Source organism: Netta rufina (assembly GCF_964035555.1).
Source record: "Netta rufina genome assembly, chromosome: Z".
In the NCBI taxonomy this organism is placed as follows: domain Eukaryota; kingdom Metazoa; phylum Chordata; class Aves; order Anseriformes; family Anatidae; genus Netta; species Netta rufina.
The window spans coordinates 620,160-637,831 of record NC_140126.1 but is presented as its reverse complement, the minus strand read 5'-3'; the positions used below and the strand labels follow the sequence as shown (position 1 = coordinate 637,831).

At 46.3% G+C, this 17,672-nt stretch overlaps 2 protein-coding genes across 3 annotated transcripts in view; one reads left to right on the top strand and one right to left on the bottom strand.

Annotated features, from left to right (window-relative positions):
* Positions 1-6,693: 6,693 nt before the first annotated feature.
* Positions 6,694-13,375, top strand: SIGLEC15 (sialic acid binding Ig like lectin 15; the record flags this gene model as incomplete). The annotated part of the gene is made up of 5 exons (XM_084305707.1): positions 6,694-6,745; positions 8,455-8,838; positions 10,793-11,149; positions 12,108-12,138; positions 13,279-13,375. The coding sequence occupies 5 exons, from the start codon at positions 6,694-6,696 to the stop codon at positions 13,373-13,375; spliced, it is 921 nt and encodes a 306-aa protein (XP_084161833.1).
* Positions 13,376-15,335: 1,960 nt separating this feature from the next.
* EPG5 (ectopic P-granules 5 autophagy tethering factor) overlaps positions 15,336-17,672 on the bottom strand; it is a 49,763-nt gene continuing 47,426 nt past the window's right edge. For both annotated transcript variants that reach the window (XM_084305491.1, XM_084305492.1), the window contains exon 44: positions 15,336-17,281. In XM_084305491.1, coding sequence (XP_084161617.1) covers positions 17,099-17,281 — 183 coding nt within the window. In that variant the 3' untranslated portion in view covers positions 15,336-17,098. The remainder of the gene's footprint in view (positions 17,282-17,672) is intronic.

Here is a 17,672-nt window from a genome sequence, read left to right as displayed (position 1 = left end):
ACATTACAGGCTGCCAGAGACTAAAAAACACCTAAACAAAACAAAACAAAACAAAAAAAAAAAGTTTTTGTTGTCCTGGTTTTTGGTTTTTGTTTGTTTTTTTTTTTGAGAAGATGCCATACTGACCTTCAGTCTAAACAGGCTCGGTATGGTATTTGAGACAAAGCAGAGTGTGGACCAAATGAAAAAAGGTAGAGAGTGACATCTTTGACAGGTGGGTTTCTACTCAGTGCCGTGGATCTAAGTTGAAATGCTTTTGAATCTGCTTTGGGTCTGCAAGATGTGACAGCACAGAGGTGGTGTTGCCCAGAGCTCAGCTCATGCATCAGTCCCACTGCTTCCCTGGTCAGGAGCAATGTGCTAAGGGAAAGCTCAGGACCTGCTGCTGATACCATGTGGAATAACGGAGGTATTGGCCCACGCTGCTCCTCTACCCAAAGTGTGAGGGAACACATCTCATCTCAGGGAAGAGCTCTGAAGAAGTTTAAATCTTTTAAATTACCAGCTGGGCTCATTCAACAAGGAAGGACAGAGCACATAGACCTCCACAGTCCCACTTCGGGGTACAGTAGGAAGTGGGGGCTGGCAATTCAAGTGCCCTTAATCAGGCATGTCACTGAGATTAGGTTAGAAGGCAGATCTAGTGTCTCCCTTTTGCCAGCTGGCTCAGCTCCTTACTCAGATTATTTCTCACGTCACACAGAACAGACCTTTGGTACTGACCAGTGCAGGGAAATGAACCCTGGGCAGCATCTGCGCAGCTCTGCCAAAACCCCACACACCACTGAGACTCCAGACAAGACCTTTACCAAGGAGGTACCTGCACAAGTGCTCTCTAAGGAAAGACACTCATCATTTAGCATTATTAGTTGTATGAGAGCATGTCTGGGGTAGGAGGAAGGACAGTCAGTGGTTAGTAAGCTCACTTAGGTCCAAGGAGCACTGGGTTCAAGCTTAAAAATTTTTCATCGCTATCTTTAAGCAGGTACACACCTAAGGGGGTTGTGAGTCAGAGGTCTCTAAGGTTGTCCCTCTGAAAGGTCACATCAGGCATTTTGGAGCAATTAAATCAGGTGTACCTACACTATTAGTTAAGCTTAGTGCCAAGCCCAGTGCTGAGGTCAAACAATCCCACTTTAAAATCTGCAAGTCTATAATAAAAGGTTGGATTACCCTGAACTCTGGTGCTGCCTGAAGAAGATGTGCATGTGTTATCATGGCCCCAGGCTCGTTCTCTCACATGGCTTTGATTTACTTTGTACATGCAAAGTTGAGCAAAGCATGTCCCTGCCTGTAAGCACACATCCCAAGCCCTATTCTTCCTGCTTGTGGCACAGAGGCTTTGAACAGCCAGCAGGGAGACAGAAACAGAGGAAATCTGGGAAATCTGACCTGTTCTCCATCTCAATACACGAACAGGATTGTTGGAATCAGACATCTTACCAGAGATGCTGCCTATTTCTTCCTCCATAACAGATGGGAGCTATGTTTTTGCTACAGCAATTGCCTGCTAGGTGAGAAGTACCCAAATACCCATGTAACTGGTTTTCTGTAGCTGATATTCAGAGGTGACAGGCTCAGCAGCACCCCTGCTGCTGCTCATCAATTCACTGCTGCAACTCAAATGATGGAACAGCCCAAGATGCTGAGGTGACACTATGGCAAGCAGAAGTGTTTCCCAGGCCAGGAACATTTGTAAAGGGCTAAGCCAAGACTGTAGGCAAGCAACTGAACTTGCAAGACATCCAAATTGGATCAGCAGGAGCTTGACACAGCAGTGATCATGTTCTGTAGCAGTGCTCAGTGCCAAGAAGCAGGATCAGTGTCACCTGCAGGAAGGGTGACTGGCTTGACACCCTCCACTGCATCTCTCCCTTTGCACTCCAGGTACTTTGCTGCTGTTTTTTTTTCCTCCAGCTGAGCAAGGATCAAGCAGATGCACAGGAGAGATTTGCACAGGATTGATCCGCAGCCCGTGGCAGCTCCAAGAAAGTCAGCATGGCTCAGCTTTCTCCCTGCTCAGCTGGCAGAAGCTACTAGGGGAAATTCCTCTGGGCCCTGATCTTCACCTCCCAGCTACTCTGTATGCCCAATCCCCCTGTGGAAGGGTGCCAGATTTGACAAAACATGAGGCTTTTGCATCGAATAATGCACAGACCGGCACCCTTGAATGAAGAGAGGAAGGACTTGCAGATTCCACTGTAGTAATTGAAGTAGAAAACCTTGGAACTGGAATTAAGACTCAGAGGGGGGAACAGACAGTTCCAGTCTGGTTCTTGTAGCAGCAGGTACATTATCATCGAAGGCACATGTGTACCTGCACAGAGGAAGAGCTCCTGGCTGCAAACCTGGGGCCAGGAGCACGAGGTCTGCCGTGCCCATCTCCCGCTGCCTGAGCTACCTGAGCACATGTCGCAACCCCAAGACCAGACGGGTGCTCCCATCAGAGCAGCTGAAGGCAGTGTCAGTGCAGCAGCACACAGGGTGGCTGGGAGCAGCTTCTTACAAAGCTAAAGGGCTCCGTCTTCCAAAGCTGGCCTTGAAAAAAAAAAAACAGGATTTTCTGAAGGGCCAGATGCAGCCGTACTGGTGAGAGGGACCTAAGATGGGGACCATCAGCTGACAGAGAGCATGCCATGAGCTGGCCACAACATTGGCAGCACGACAGAGGTTTTCCTCTTTCCTTGGTTGAGAACTTGCCATTGGCCTACATTTGGTTGCCACATACTTTTACCTAAAGTTCAGCAATCAGGCTCAAGCAATGGATAATCTAACAGTGGGGAATCCTATTGGGATGGAGGAATTAGAGGGGATGCATGCTACCCCACAAGCACAAGTGGATAGACAATGCTCTGAGCAAGTAAAATGTTAGTATTGCATGCTATAAGAAGGATCCCAGACACTAACAACTGGGATGCTTCATTTTCAGGGAGCCACCAAGCCCAGTATAACATTTCTGGATTGGTTCTTGAATGTTTTAGGTTGAATGTTTTCAGCTGCAGGAAAATGTCATGATCTATGAAAACTGTAAACCCCACTGTAACCGGTATGATCAAAGCCTCCCAGGATGTGGGAACAGAGAGCCATGAGATGTCACTGTTGGCTGATGTTTTGTCCTCGCGTGTCACAGTCAGGGTGGCATAAAAAGCCAAATGTTTTAATTGCGGGGAGCTGGGTCATCTCAAGAGGAAGTGTAAAAAAATAAATAAATAAAATAAAAATAAATGAGTAAAGAAAGATTGGCCCCCACACTGGCATGTGATAGCCCTTATGCCTACTATTATAGGTGTAGGGGGCATGCAGCAACCAAAGTAAAGTGCAAAACAGCCGAGTTTCAAAGGGCCAGAAGGCCAGCAAGCCCGTACTGCCCCTCTGTGTTATCAGTGCCCTGCACATTATGGGGCTGAGGTGTTTGAAGTCCGTGGGGCTTTGTGTTGCAGATGCATTTTCATTAAGGGCCATTGACAGGCAGTGCCCATCCAGCTAACATGGAAAAGCAAACAACCCACTTGGATTGATCGGTGGCCCTTAAGGAAGGAAAAGTTGCTGCTGCTAAGAGAATTGGTTAAGGAACAACTAGGCACAGGCCATATAGTGCCTACAACAAGTCCCTGAAAGATCTCCAAGTCAGTTTGTGATCCTTAATAAGTCTGGAAAGTGGCAATTGTTACAGGACCGTGCATCCTCTGTTACAGAGTCCGTGCATTCAGTCACCACACTGAAGCACAGAAGTGGAAGCAAAGGTCCCAGGTGACAGTCTGTGAACCACAGGGCATCAACAGAAGCTGACTAGGACCATTTCTTCACACCCATCCCAGATCCTTGTCTTGAGAGTCAAGGTGGCTTTGTGCACATCACAGCAGTTAAGTGAGTGACATTAGCAAAATGCTGCTCTGAAAGACAGGCTTTAAGTCAAATCACACTCAGTGAATTTGTGCAAGCGTGATTGCTTGAAACATGGTGAACAGCCCCACCGGTACCACACAAGAAGAAAACTGAGTCAAGCTCCCCTGCAGCTAGCAAAGCTGCCTGAGAAATGTTTTATAGAAGTGGAGGACAAGACTCTGCTTTCCATTTTACTTCAGACTAGCACCTTTGCTGTGACCCTCTGAGAAAACCTAAATCACAGCCTGAGAGCAGAGACTATTGCTTGAAGAATTTTGGGGGGAGAAAAAAATATCTTTCATCTGCTTGGCTGTTTAGCTAAGCTGCACACCCCTCAGCTAAGTGGAAACAAGATGCTGGATAGTAGAGATAGTTTCTTATATATGTATGTTGCATTGTCAGGGTTTTCAATAAACCTAAGAATGCTAGTATGGCAAAAGACAAATGCAATTTGTTTGCTGAAAAGTGTGAGAGAAAAGATAAAGGTATTCCTGGTGTCTCTATTTACAAATAAAGGTTCAGGAAGCCATGTAGCCTGTGCAAGACATAAATCCATCAGCGCACAGAGCACTCAGCAGTAGACACCAGACATTGGTACGCAAGCATCAGACAAGTTCCTAACACAGCCCATCCCAAGTACCTTAAGATGGGCTTTGTCTTCATTTACACGACAGGCACAACCCTGAACTGCTGCAGACACTGCACGATTCCAACCACCCAAAGCATTAATTCCTGACCACCAGGCATGGTCCAACACATGGCTTGAACACAGAAGCTGCACGCATTCATCATAGCATGTTGTCAGCAAAGTAAAAAATTTTAGAACAAAAGAGCACTTTTTTGTTTAAACAATGCAAGTGAGGCTTGAGGAAACAATTTTTCAGAAGGGAGTTTGAAAAACAAGAGTTTTTTCCCCTTCCCCACAAAATTTCTCTGCATTTTTCTTAGATGTTTTTGTTTACAACTTGTTTTTGGCTGACTCAACTTGTCTTCAAATATTTTGACTAAGGATTTTCAAATCCCTCTTTTCAAACATTAAAATGATTCATTACAAATAGCTGTCTCAATATGGGAAAATAAAATCTGTCTAGAGATAAAGCCCAGAAGATTCATAAATGGTGCATCAATTTACCAGATATTTGCCTGGATGCTGGAGTAAAGCAGGACTGAGGGAGAGGTGCATGCTGTCAGCTGCTCCTTACATCGATAAATCCTGCTCCACCGTAGCAATGTGCTTCACTTTAACCTTTTATTTCAGTCCACTCAGCCCCACTGTGCCAAGAGCAGTGACACACTTAGGCAGAGCCACAGCACCAGAAAGCTTACATCAAAGGGACAAAAATCAAATAGTGCATGGAGAGAAACAGGGAAGGCAGAATAGGCATGTAACAGATGACTTGCGGGTGCAGGCCTCTTATTTACTGTTTCCACATTTCACACCCTCAGGTTTCTCTGCCAAAAGCTGCACTTGTGACAGCACTGCATCCTGATGCCCCTGCTGCAGGGGGACGTGCACAGGGATGGAGCAGGGCTCTAAGCCACGTGTTGGAGCAACACCAACATCAGCTGCGTAGTGGTGGGTCCGAGCCCCAGTAAATAACAGAAACTCTCCCCCAAGAAGTCCAGGAAAACAGAAGTCACCCTCACTTTGCAGACACTTGGGGAGCAACTGATTTCGATCAGAGCACAAAAAGGGTTCGGAAAGCAGCAAACACACCTCATGCTACCAGATCTCGAAGCCCCTTTCTGGAGGTATTTGCACACCAGACTAGCAGGGAACTCGCGGGGAGGCAGCAGAGAGGAGCCCTCTGCATCAGTGCTGGAGTAAAAGCACCACCTGCCGGCTGCAGCAGCTGCAGGCAGCACCCTCTTACCTTGTCCTTTGGAGCCCTCCAGTGGCTGAACAGCCGCAGCTGTCTGTCCCAAATCCTGCAGCTGATGCTGTCCCCTTCCCCAAGCAGGACAGAGGCAAAAGGGCCCCCTCAGAGGCACAGCTGCTGGGATGAGAAGGGGCACCAAGGCATCTTCCCTTCCCCTGGTCGGAAAAGGGGCAGCAAACCTCAAGCTAAGCCCGGACAGGGAACAAACACTTCAAGATTCAACTCAAAATCACGGCGTCACTACCTGAAGCTGGGGCTTCACGAGTCCCAAGCTCACGTATTAGCAAACCACACAGAAAGTTCCCTTCTGGGTTTAGCTTTTAACAAAGAGCATTTTCACAAGGGTTCTGGGCAAGAGATGGAGCTCAGCTTATTGCAAACACAGGATGACAAGAAGGAAGGTAACAACTCGTGGCTCAGAGCAGGGTACCTGGTGGCACTGCCAGACAGGTCATAACCGAGGCCCTGTGCCTGCTCAGGGTGTTTTACACCCAGGGATGACCACAGCCAGCAAGCACGAGAGGTAAAGCACAGTTGGCCTGCAGCTTCCCTGTTGAACTGCCTCAAGTGAGGAGAACGAAGGTCTTGCTACTACTCATTGCAGATTGCAAAGGCTTCCTGAAAGCCAGTCCCTTCTGTCCCATCACACACAGAGGGTGTCTGCAGCCCCAGCCTGCAGTCCCCATCCCTTAGCTGGAAGATAACATCCTGATTCCCTCCGCAATCTTTTTCACATGACTGACCACAGAACTATTAATATCTGAACCCAGAGCTGGTGCAGCCGGACCACTCATTCCCTCCAAGGAGGGGAAAACCACAGCTTCTCCCATCCCTGGAAAAACCTTTTGGGACAGCAAGAGCAGCAGCTCAGAGGTAGCAGAGACAGTTCTGGTTTGCTGATACACCCCCGTGGAGAACACCAACCAGCATGAGAGAGTTCAGCTTATCTCTTCTGTGCCTCCTTTCCATCTTCAGGAAGGGTGAGTTCTGAGCTTGCTACAGTTCCCTGTCCGCTCAGGGCTTTTCTTCCCGTTCTAGTCAGCATGGCAGGGGAACAGCTTGTAATGAACTCTAAGAACAGTACGTCCATCACGTTGCTTAAAAGGATCTTGAAACACCAGGTGCCTGGGTGAACACTGGAAAAACTCAAAAGCTTAACTCAGCAATTCTCAGAGAGGCTTCTGGTCTGTATTGCCTTTTTTTTTTTCCTTCCATAACTTGTGCAGGGACTTTATCTTCAACTAACTTTCCCCTGCATTGCCTGTTGGATGCAGCATTTTCACCATCATGCAGAAGCAGTTTCGTGTTCCTCACAGTTATTATGCAACATGCAATTTGCTCCAGCTCCACTGAGCACTTAAGCTCATGGTTAACTTCAAGTATATACTTAGTTCTATTAAAGTCAATGGAATTTGGTTAAACATGTCAATTTGTTTGCTAGAGAAGGTGATCATCTGTGATGCTCATTTTGGGAGTTCCTCTTGCAACTTGTGTAGGCTTTTTGGTTGTGACCTTGCCTGTTTCTCAGGAGAGGAAATCCCAGGAACAAATCAAGGCTGGATAAGTAGCAAAAGGAAGCTATGGAAGACCTGTCATGTTGATGCTTTAATGTTAAATTACACTCCAGAAGTTGACTAATCCCTCCATGCATAACATAGGGTCTTCTGGCAGGTTGTTTTAACAGGCATAAATGGATCCGATGACACAAGAAGCACTTGTTGTTAACATTATTTCTAATGTGGAAGGTGAGGGGATGTTTATGTGCCAAAAGAGTGGTGTTCTTTGGTTAAGGTACTTTGGTTATGGTAAAAAATGCAAACCAAAAAAATCAGAAAAGCCAGAATCTGCAGTTCTCCAAAGCTAAGGGGTTACAGTAACACACTCAGGAACTACCCAAGCCATGTCCAAGCAGCCAGTGTTGGCCACATCTCTCTCCCAGGAGGCCAGGAACACCAACAGCAGTAGCAGCCCTGGATTTGCTGTGCTCAGAAGCATCAGAGAGATGGGCAGAGAACCGTGAGGGCTGACACCACCCAAAACACAACTGATCAGTGGGGAAAAGAGATGAGTTTGTAGTGTCCAGATAAGCAATGGGAAACAAGTTAGAAGGCAGCAGAGTTCTTTGTTTTTACCAGTAGGAGTCAGGTGATTAACCTGGCAGCTGAATGCCCACAGACCACAGGGAGGGCAGCAATGTGTTTATAGAAGGTCTCCACATTTTTCCCCAGTTATTCTCAGGTATGGAGGGGCACCTCCTGATCAAGTAAGCCATGAAGTTTTATAGGACAGGAAGGCAGCCACACACACTCCTGAAGCCACAATCCGGTGCTATGGCTGTTGTGACAGCGATACAGTTGATAGATGCATGTATCCATACAGCAGGAGCTGCCTGTAAGTGCTGTTTGTTGATGCTATTGGTTTTGGGGGAAGGGAAATGGACAAGATTGAGTTCTCCCTATATACTTTAAGGATGAGGAGCATTCATTCAGGTAAAAGACACTCATCACCAGACAAAATTGACCAGACTAGGTCTCAGCAACCACCTGCAAGACCTCTGCATGGGGAAAAATCCTTGGTGGATCAAAGAGCATCCATTTTCTGCCCAACAACAGAGCAGATGCAGAAAGGATGACCAATTCCCCTCTTAAATACTGCAGATAAGTCAGCCCTCATATCTTTTTGCTTGCAGGTGTGCAGTCCAATGGATGGTCCATCCACGTCCCATCTGATGTTACCGGGGAGCTCGGGAAGATGGTCATTCTGCCCTGTACCTTCACACACCCCTACAAAACCTTTGACCGGACCCTCACTGCCATTTGGAGGATCAAGGAACCTTACAACGGCACCGTAGTGTTCAAGTGCACCAGCCAGAGTGCCAGTGAGCTCTGTAAGACTGCTGTCAGCTACAAAAACAAGTACAAACTGTTTGGCAACCCCCGGCACAAGGACCTCTCCATCAGGATTGACAATCTGACCTGGAGTGACAGTGAGAGGTATTTCTGCCGAGTGGAGCTCTCCGGAGATGTCCACGACAAGTATGAAAGCAGGAATGGGATAAAGCTGCACTTGATTGGTAAGAAAATCAGATTGGTATAAGAAAAAAAAAAAAAAAAAAAAAAAAAAGGAGGAGAAGCCAACCGCCAACCCAGAGGGAAGTCGGAAAGCCCCAGGATGTGGAAACTGATGAGATGGTAACAGGAGGTGACCTGAGATGTTCTTCCAAAGCATTGGCTTTTCTAGCTCCACTCAGCCCAGAGAAAAATTATAACATTTTGGCAGGGAACACTCATTGTAGTCTTCCAGTCTGAGATGATGCACGCAATGCAAGGAATAAAACAGCATAGGAAATAAGGAAACGCAAGCATAAGCAGGCCTGGATGGCAGCAGGGGCTTGGGACGACAAGGTACCTGGCACCCATGTGCCATAGGTCTAAAATGATCTGGAGCAGGATATGTTAAGTATAAACTGCCTGGCAACCAGCTCTGGTCAACAAAGGTCAGACCTGGGAACCAGCAGTCCCCACCACCCCCTGCAAGCTCCTTGGGCTCACCAGATCAGAGGGCACGAGGAGGAGCTTCACCTCCTCACAGTGCAGAAAGCCAACATGGCAGCAGGACATTTTGCATTCTCCGCTGAGGAAAAAAAAAAAAATAAATAATCAAAAGCCTGCCTTATTTCAGAGCAGCTCAGCATGGCACAGAGAGCAGAGCAAGCAGGGGTGGATTTCCTGCAGGGATCAGAGCTCTCTGCCTGCGCCCTCCATCCCCAGGGATCCCACAGCACCGTGCCAACCCCCTGGGTTGCGATGTACCTTGCTTACAGCGAGCTCTCGGCCCCTCTCCAGGTGTGCTCACTGATCTAGCGAGTGCTGGTAGATGTACATGGCCTCAGGAACAGGCTCAAACCTCAGCCAAGAGCACGGAGACAGTGTGAGTTGGGGGATTCTGCTTGTGAAGTGAAACTGCCTCGCAGCCACCATGCACTGCAGGCATCCAGACGAGGCACAAAGATGAGCTTGGTTACTCCTGGGCTGTGCTGCACGACCAGGGCTCTCCTGCATGTGGGGCAGCTCCAAAATATCCCTCCACAGAGCGGCAGCAAGCTCTGACCCCCAGAGCCTGCCAGAATATGATCTTCAGCAGAATGATAACCGGGTGCCATGCAGGTGTGGTGCCCAGGCTGCAGCCCACTTTGGGAACAGACCCCTAAAGTGTAAGGGGCAGGGATTAAATAATACTTTAGAGGTCATATTAAACACCAAAACACAGGTCCATGGCACACACAACTAATGCAGCTCTCCTGTGGTTCACAGTCCTCCAGCCTCACCCCCTCCTGCATTACAACCCTCAATAGGCCAGAGGGAGACGTGCTGCAGGTGGGTGCAAGCTATGCCTTTGCTGTCTCATCTGGCAAGTGGAAAAAAGCAATATTGAACACCTGCTTTTCCTCCACAAGGACATTCATATAGCTCCCCTCAGTTTCCACAATGCCTTTGTGAAGTGCATGAAGTAGGTCAGCAAGTCCAGCAGGAGAGGACTGATGGGTGAGACGAGCTTGTTGTGTTAGCCCCACTTCCCCAGCAGGCAAATACAGAGATCATGAGTCTGGCAGTAACTCTTAACTTTCTGCATTCCCTAAAAATGTTCTTTACTACTACTCAGTCACACAATCCCATACACTACAAATAGAGGATACAAAATCAGGGACCCTGCCTTAGTATCAGTGTGCTACCCCAAAGCGACCAGGGAGCTACACCAGCTGTTGGGCGGTCACTACAGGGCTGGAGAACATCAGAAACAGGTTGTAGCAGAGAGCAGAAGTGGTCTTTGACATCAATTTGTCAAATCTGGCAAGTCTCAGGCACCAAGAAAAGGGTTTGCACCAACTGTTCCCTCCTTGTGTGGTCTGGAGGCCAGAGACCAAGGCAACTGCCAGGAGACACCAGCAGGAGAGCACCACGGTTCCCTTCTCCAGACCTGGCTTTGAAACCTGACTTATTTTCCCTCTTCCACCATGATTTTCGCAGCTGCCCCCAGGATCATTAACATCACCGTCAGCTCCAACGGGGACCACACCTTCCAGGCCCGCTGCACAGCCGAGGGGGAGCCAGCACCCACCCTGACGTGGAGCAGCCCCCACCACAGCAACCTCACCTCGGTCACCAGCACGAGCCACCGCGTCACCAAGGAGCTCCAGTACCTGACGCACGACGGCAAGTACACGTGCACGGCAGTCAACAGCCACGGGAGAGCGGAGGGGGCAGTCTACTTCTATAAGTTCAGAGCGTCCAACAGCTCCTTCTTCATGATCCTCATTTTCGTGCCGTTGGGAATTAAGGTGCTCGTTTTGCTGGTGATACTGAGCCTCACCGTGTTCTCCAAAGGTACACCGTCACTACTTCCCTCGGTAGTCTTTCTCCACCAGATTAGTAACCACAGTGTGATGCAGCAGATAAAGTCAGACATTAGGGTGCACGTGCTGGGGGAGGAGGGTGCCTGTTCTGTGATTATACATTAATTTCCATTCCAGAAAAATTGGATTCGTAACAGGAAATCTAAGACCAAGTAGGAGGGATCTCCTAGCTGACCAGTCATGGCATGCAGACATGAGGTCTCACTCACAATGGTATCTTAAATAGGCTGTGAAAGGTTAACAAACCAACAGGTGTGTGATTAGCAGAGAACCTGCTGCCTACAAAACCAGATTATTGTTAAGCAAACTGTTTACTAACCTCTTCCACAGCCCATGGGCAGGATTTACCTCTGCTGTACCCCACACAGTGGTTTGATCTCCTCGTGTCAGCAGCCTTCTTAATCCCCAGGGCATCTCCATCTGCACACTTCCCAGCCATCAGTGAAATCCCATCTCCCCACTATGCTGGGGCCATGAGAGCAGGGAAACCCTGGGCTGATGGAGATGAGAGTGGGAAGAGACCTTCAGAGGAGCCCCAGGGTCACCAGCTGCCTGCCCAGCATCCCTGCTGAGCTCTGGTACAGGGAGGAGCTGGCTAGGGGGTATCTCTGCCTCCACCTCCTAGGTCACAGAGACATCACATTGCCATGACCTGTTGACATTAGCCTGTCTCTGTGACATCAACTGGTGCACGCCACCACTTACCTCCAAATACTGAAGCTGTAGGATCAACCAGAAATACTTCGCTGCTTATACTCTAGCACCTAATTCCTACCCTGGTGGAGGTGCACCACAAAAGACCTTCTCCTGTTCACCAGAGTTATCACAATTATCTTCTAGAGCATGTTCCCTACAGCTGCAGGGCAGTCCTGGCTCCCCAGCTCATCCCCGCTGTATTGCTAACTCACATCTCTCCTCTCATTTAACAGGTCCTTCCTCCACCCCAACCAGCCTGGCCCGGTAAGTGCATCCTGCCTTCTATTCATCTCAACCATCAGGAAGGTGGAGATTGCCAAGGAGAGAAATGCAGCTTATTCTTGGTCTTGGCTACTAGCTGGGGCCTGACAGCAGGCTCCTGGGACAAGGACAGGGTTGGGCTGATGGTGAAGCAAACTGGTGTGACGGACCAAAGCTTGGGGACAACTGAGAACAGACACGATTGATTTGGGGACAAGGAACTTGGAGAGACAGCGGTACATGGGTGCAGCAGCAGCAGATGAGCAGAAATTTAGGTGGCCCACAGGCCCAGGGAGTGATAGGAAGCCACATTAAACTAGCAAAAGAACCCCAGTCTGATGGGGCAGAAGGAGAGCCTGTCAGAGCTAGTGAGTTCTGTTAAGCATGGAAAAAGATAAGGGAGGTACCAAACAGCCCATATCAGAGGCAGCCCAGGTGTAGCAGGGCCCAATTCTAGCACCCATCACACACTGCCACAGTACCACGGGCATCTCCCATCACCCAGCACAACGCTGCTCCTGGGGATTCCTGACAGCTGTAGTGACCAAGCTAGGGAGAAAGAAAAAAAAACCTCTAAGGTAAATATACAGAAACAGTACCTAAGGCCAGTACAATTACGTGTGTTTCGGGCTACTCCCTTCCAGCCTCTGTGATGTCGCCGCCTTCCACCTCACCCAAGAAACGTGGCCATCAGCAGGACACTTGGGTGTGCAGCGTCTGGCTACAGCCAAAGAGGCAACAAGGAATTCAATCCTACAGCTGCTTTTGAAATAATTATTTGCAAAACTATGGTTTTGCTGATTTAGGTGTCTAAATAATACTGCGCCTTTGGTTGTGCCTGTACAGATACATAGATGAAAGCTGAAAAACCAAGATCCTCCGTGATCTGCAGGGACCCCTCTGAGGAGAGGTTTGTCCCAGAGCCTCCTGAGGCTCTGAAGCAGCAGGAGATAGTGCTGAGGGTGCAGGGTTCATTCCAGATGCTTAAGGATGTAAAACACTGGTTGTATATCAGACACTGAAAACCACCAGCTGCAGGAGGCAGGACCTGTACCAGACAGTATTGCAGGGATACTTGGAGCTAGCTGAAGTCCGGAACTGCCAGAAACGTGTCCTCACCTTTCTCACTTCTTCCACCACCAGGCCACAGCAGCAGGATTCCACCTACGAAAACTTTGACCGCAGACACAGCAGCAGCCAGAGCTTGCCAACAGAAATACCCGTGGCAAGATGCAGCTGAGCACCTGGGCTGTCCCACATGCACCTGCTCGCACAGAGAGCTCCTCTCCCCTCTGTACAAAGCTGGATCACCTCTCAGTGCTTTTTCCTGTTGCATATAAGACTGCTGTGGACTGATGCAGGTGGTCATACAGGCCCTGCAGGTGTGTGTTTTCCATCTCTGCTGCAACTTACGAATAACAGAAGCCTTCAAAGGGAACAAAAGAGGAGTGGAGCTGAAAGAACAGAAAGATTTCCATGAGATGCCAGTTCTAACCAACCTGCATGTTTCTAGCCTGCATCAGAGTGTTTAACAAAGAGCTAAGTCTACCATTTTCTCACATCTTTTTGCTTTAGCATATATCAAATGTTACTTCAAAAAGTTTTCACCACTCCACTTGTCAAAACAAGTGCAGACTCCTAGAGCCAGCAAGTGAATTATTTTATGTTTTAAATATCAGCTGTAAAGAAAAATGCTACTGGAATTTGTAGATTTTAATTATTGTTATCAACCCTTAACTTCCAGAAGAGTTTGTCTAAAACTTACCTTTCAAGAGAAGTCCAAGCAAAAAAGAAAATAGGTTTTCATTTGGCTGACAGAGCTGAAAGCGAGACATTCAAAGGGAGGTCTGTATTGCAACTCCGCTGTGGCTCCTGATAGGGGTACCTGGTACACAAGCCCATGTGCACACTAACAAAGCTCTGATACTCTGCAATAAACATGGTATGAAAACATTCCAATAAAGCAAACTACACCAGCTCTGTTTGTGTTTGTACATAAGTGCACAAATAGACACGATTCTGTAATATGTGCATGCACAGTTGATCCATCTTATGGTATTTGTTTGTTTTTCCTGGTGAAAACAGCTTCTTAATATAGATTTTTTTTGGAAATCTATATTGCAATACTATCTCTTTCTACTGCAACCTACAACACTAAAAGCAGCAAAAAAAAAAAAAAAAAAAAAAAAAAACAGTTTTTCTTCTACTGTCACCTGGATCTATTTAAGGCAGAAACAAGCAACTGCACGATGTGGGGTAGGGGGAAGGATGGAAGATGCTGAGAATGCAGAATTGTTTCCAGTAATAAAAGAAGAAACAAGAAGTCAAATCTGTTGAGCACTATTCAGAGAATGAAGTCCAAGCCCTGAAGTGCACATTTATGACAGTGGGATCTGATAGCTGATAAAATTGCAGCCCTGTTTTTGAGGAAAGCAAGCTTTTAAAGACTTATCGCTATAATGTCCACTGGGAAGCCAGCACATTGGTTTGTCACTGACACACATAGAAGTATCAGCTCACTGAGTTTTCTATGCCTCTAAAAACCTGCTGCAGAATTATTTAATGTCTTAACCATGGTGTGCACTGAAGTAAATCATTTCCACCAGGATTACTAGACCAAGATATGGAAAAAAAATAAAAATACCTCCACCTCTAATATATTTAAACAGTAATTTCTTAAGGAAGCTGTTTCTATGGTCAGGACAAAAGCTGATGTGATGTTTGTGTCAGTGGCATTTGCTGACAGCAAAGCCCTCAGTAATGATGCTGCACCACCAGCCCTGAAGGCAGGGTTTTCCTCTACTTCCTTCCACACTATCCACACTATCAGCTTCCTCCTCATTTAGGATAAAAAACAAATTCTATTGTCTATTCTGGATCAGTTGTAAGTGTTGAAGGAACAGATCCATGATCTTACCACAACACTGCCACAGAGGGCTGTGAAATGTTAAGATGGAATCATCATTTCTGCCATTACATAGATGAGCTTTCCTGTGGGTTCTGGCCACAAAAACAGAGTGTTGTATCACGCACTTGTTAAATCCAGGACTCCCCAAACCTCCATCAACTGAGCAAAACTGCATGGCATTCCTCCATCATACTTTCTTCTCCAAGAACAGGCATGTTTTATCAGATACGGTCTCTTCCAGCAAGTTGAAAATATCACGGCTTTTGTCACAAGTTTTTCATTTTTCATTTTTATTTTGCATGGTCTTTGCAGACATAGCATGTTATAAACACATTTGTAAAAACTCAACAGCTGAAACATCATCATCTTTTAAAAGTGCATGTCAAATACATGTATCCCCAACTCCTTCACATTTTTATACAACTGATCAATAACATATCTAATAAAACCAGTGCTTTTAAGTCTTTGGGCAGGCAGGAAAAGCAGCAGAACGTATTCTTCCAGGAGTTAATTTTCCAAGAGTCTGTTAAAATCCATGCTGCGTCATGATCTGGTTAATATACAGAGAGATGTACATATATATATATATATATATATATATAAATACATATAGGCTCGCAGATAGAGCAAAGAACTAAGACCACAAGAAGATGATGGTGATCTAATGACCCAACTGGCATAGTTAGCAGGATTTGTCAAGAAGAGAAAGGTGGTTTGTTTTCCAGCACCAAAAATCACAGTTAAGAGCAACACTGCAAAGCAATCCATTATTGAACAGACAGTAGGTAGTACACTTCCTTCCCCTGGGGACCCAAATAAATGTTTTAACATGCAACCATGTTCTAAACAGAAAGGCACAATTAATACAGGAAGAGAAGAAGCTACCACTGATCCTTCATACAGGCGTACAGATTGGGAATGCAGGACCTTGGGCACCTCAAAGAATCAATGATGAAACATGATGAAATGGCCAACATTAGGCAAGCAACCAGGGAAATTCACTTTCTGCTGTCATCGAGCAAAGGTGCAACAGACAGTCCAACAAAAACCAGTGATCATTCAGCTGAAACAACAGATTTACAGGACCATGGTTTGTGCTTTGGTAATGGAATTTTAACAAGCATCCACCTAATTAAATACAAGCTAAATAGCTTTTCACAGTGTCATCTAAAATCCTGCTATGGCTTGCCAAGCTAGGAAGAAATGAATAAACTTAAGTGGTGTCCACTTAGAAAGCCATTATTACCTAAACAACCAGACTTTCAGAGTTACAGGTTATTATCTGACAAGAACATAACTGTTTCCCACACAGACTCTGGGGATCCAGAAGGAAAATCAGTCTTTAGGCATTGCCTGATTTAAAACATGGCCAGAAATTACTTGTGTTTAATCAAGCAGTATGGAGGCAGACTCACTAATACCTAGAAAATCAGAAACAGCTAAAGTCCTTTAGTTCAAATTTTAGTTTGTATTTACAGGTGTGGGAGAAGATTGGTAGGCATGCCTTTTAACTAGAGTTCTGTGGAATATCAAAAAGTCAAAATTTAAAATATTATCTTTTCAAACACAAGGACTTCACAAGTCTCCCAACACACACTCACACACGATTTAGAGGTATCCTGGCTAAGAGAAAGGAAACCTCTTTTATACACAACCCTCCATTCCCTTTGCACTGGCTTAAGTGTTGACACTGAAAATGAAAAAGGCACAAAGCAAAAAAGTAAGATGCTACAAGAAACAATGATGAGCTTTGCTGTCTAATGACTTGAATGTCTGTTCTCAGGTAACCTCCTCTCAGAGGCACACCATACACAGGAAGGTATTCCACTGCTTTCAGTCAACAAAAACTGAGCAATTCCACAGGCCTAAATATCATAAGAGCTTTAAAGGAAGGAGAAAACCTCAAAGAGGATAAAACTTCCAAGCGTGCAGTTCCTATCCACACTTCTGACTTGGTTAAGTGGGACTCTGAAGGTAAAAATTACTTGTGCAATAACAACTACATGTAAACCAGAGGAATCGGAATCGCACGATGGTTTTGTGAGCTCAGTGCTGCTACCGTATGCAGTCCAAATAATGCACTTCCGGGTACAGAGTGTTAACAAGGAGAGCCAGGAGATTATTGCCATCTTGAAGACAATGTTCTGGATGCTTGATGAACACAGAAGCCTGGGAGAGCTGCTCCTGGTAATCCATGTACTGTTTGTTTGATGCCATAGATTCAAGAGCAGTCAGTGCCTAGAGACACAAGGGAAAACGATGTTAGCTGTTTGTGTTTTGGTCCATAACAAATCAGTTCATGAGCCACCAGAAGAACAACTCCACTGGAAGATCTTTACCTACTAGAGATCCTGGTGTATTTTGAACAAACATTTGTAAAAATACAGTCACATAATGTTGCTTCAGACCACCTCATTTTTCAAGCTGACTCCACCCCGAGATAAACAACAAGTGTTCTATTCCAGGCTTGCTCCGATTGTTATAAATATTGTCCTATACGTACCTCATGAACTGAAGACATGTTTTTAGGGAAACCACACCAAAATACAAATTGCAGCTCACAACTATTCCATTCAAGTTATTCTTGTTAAGAATCTTTGACTTATGAAACTATTATTTTGCTCCCATT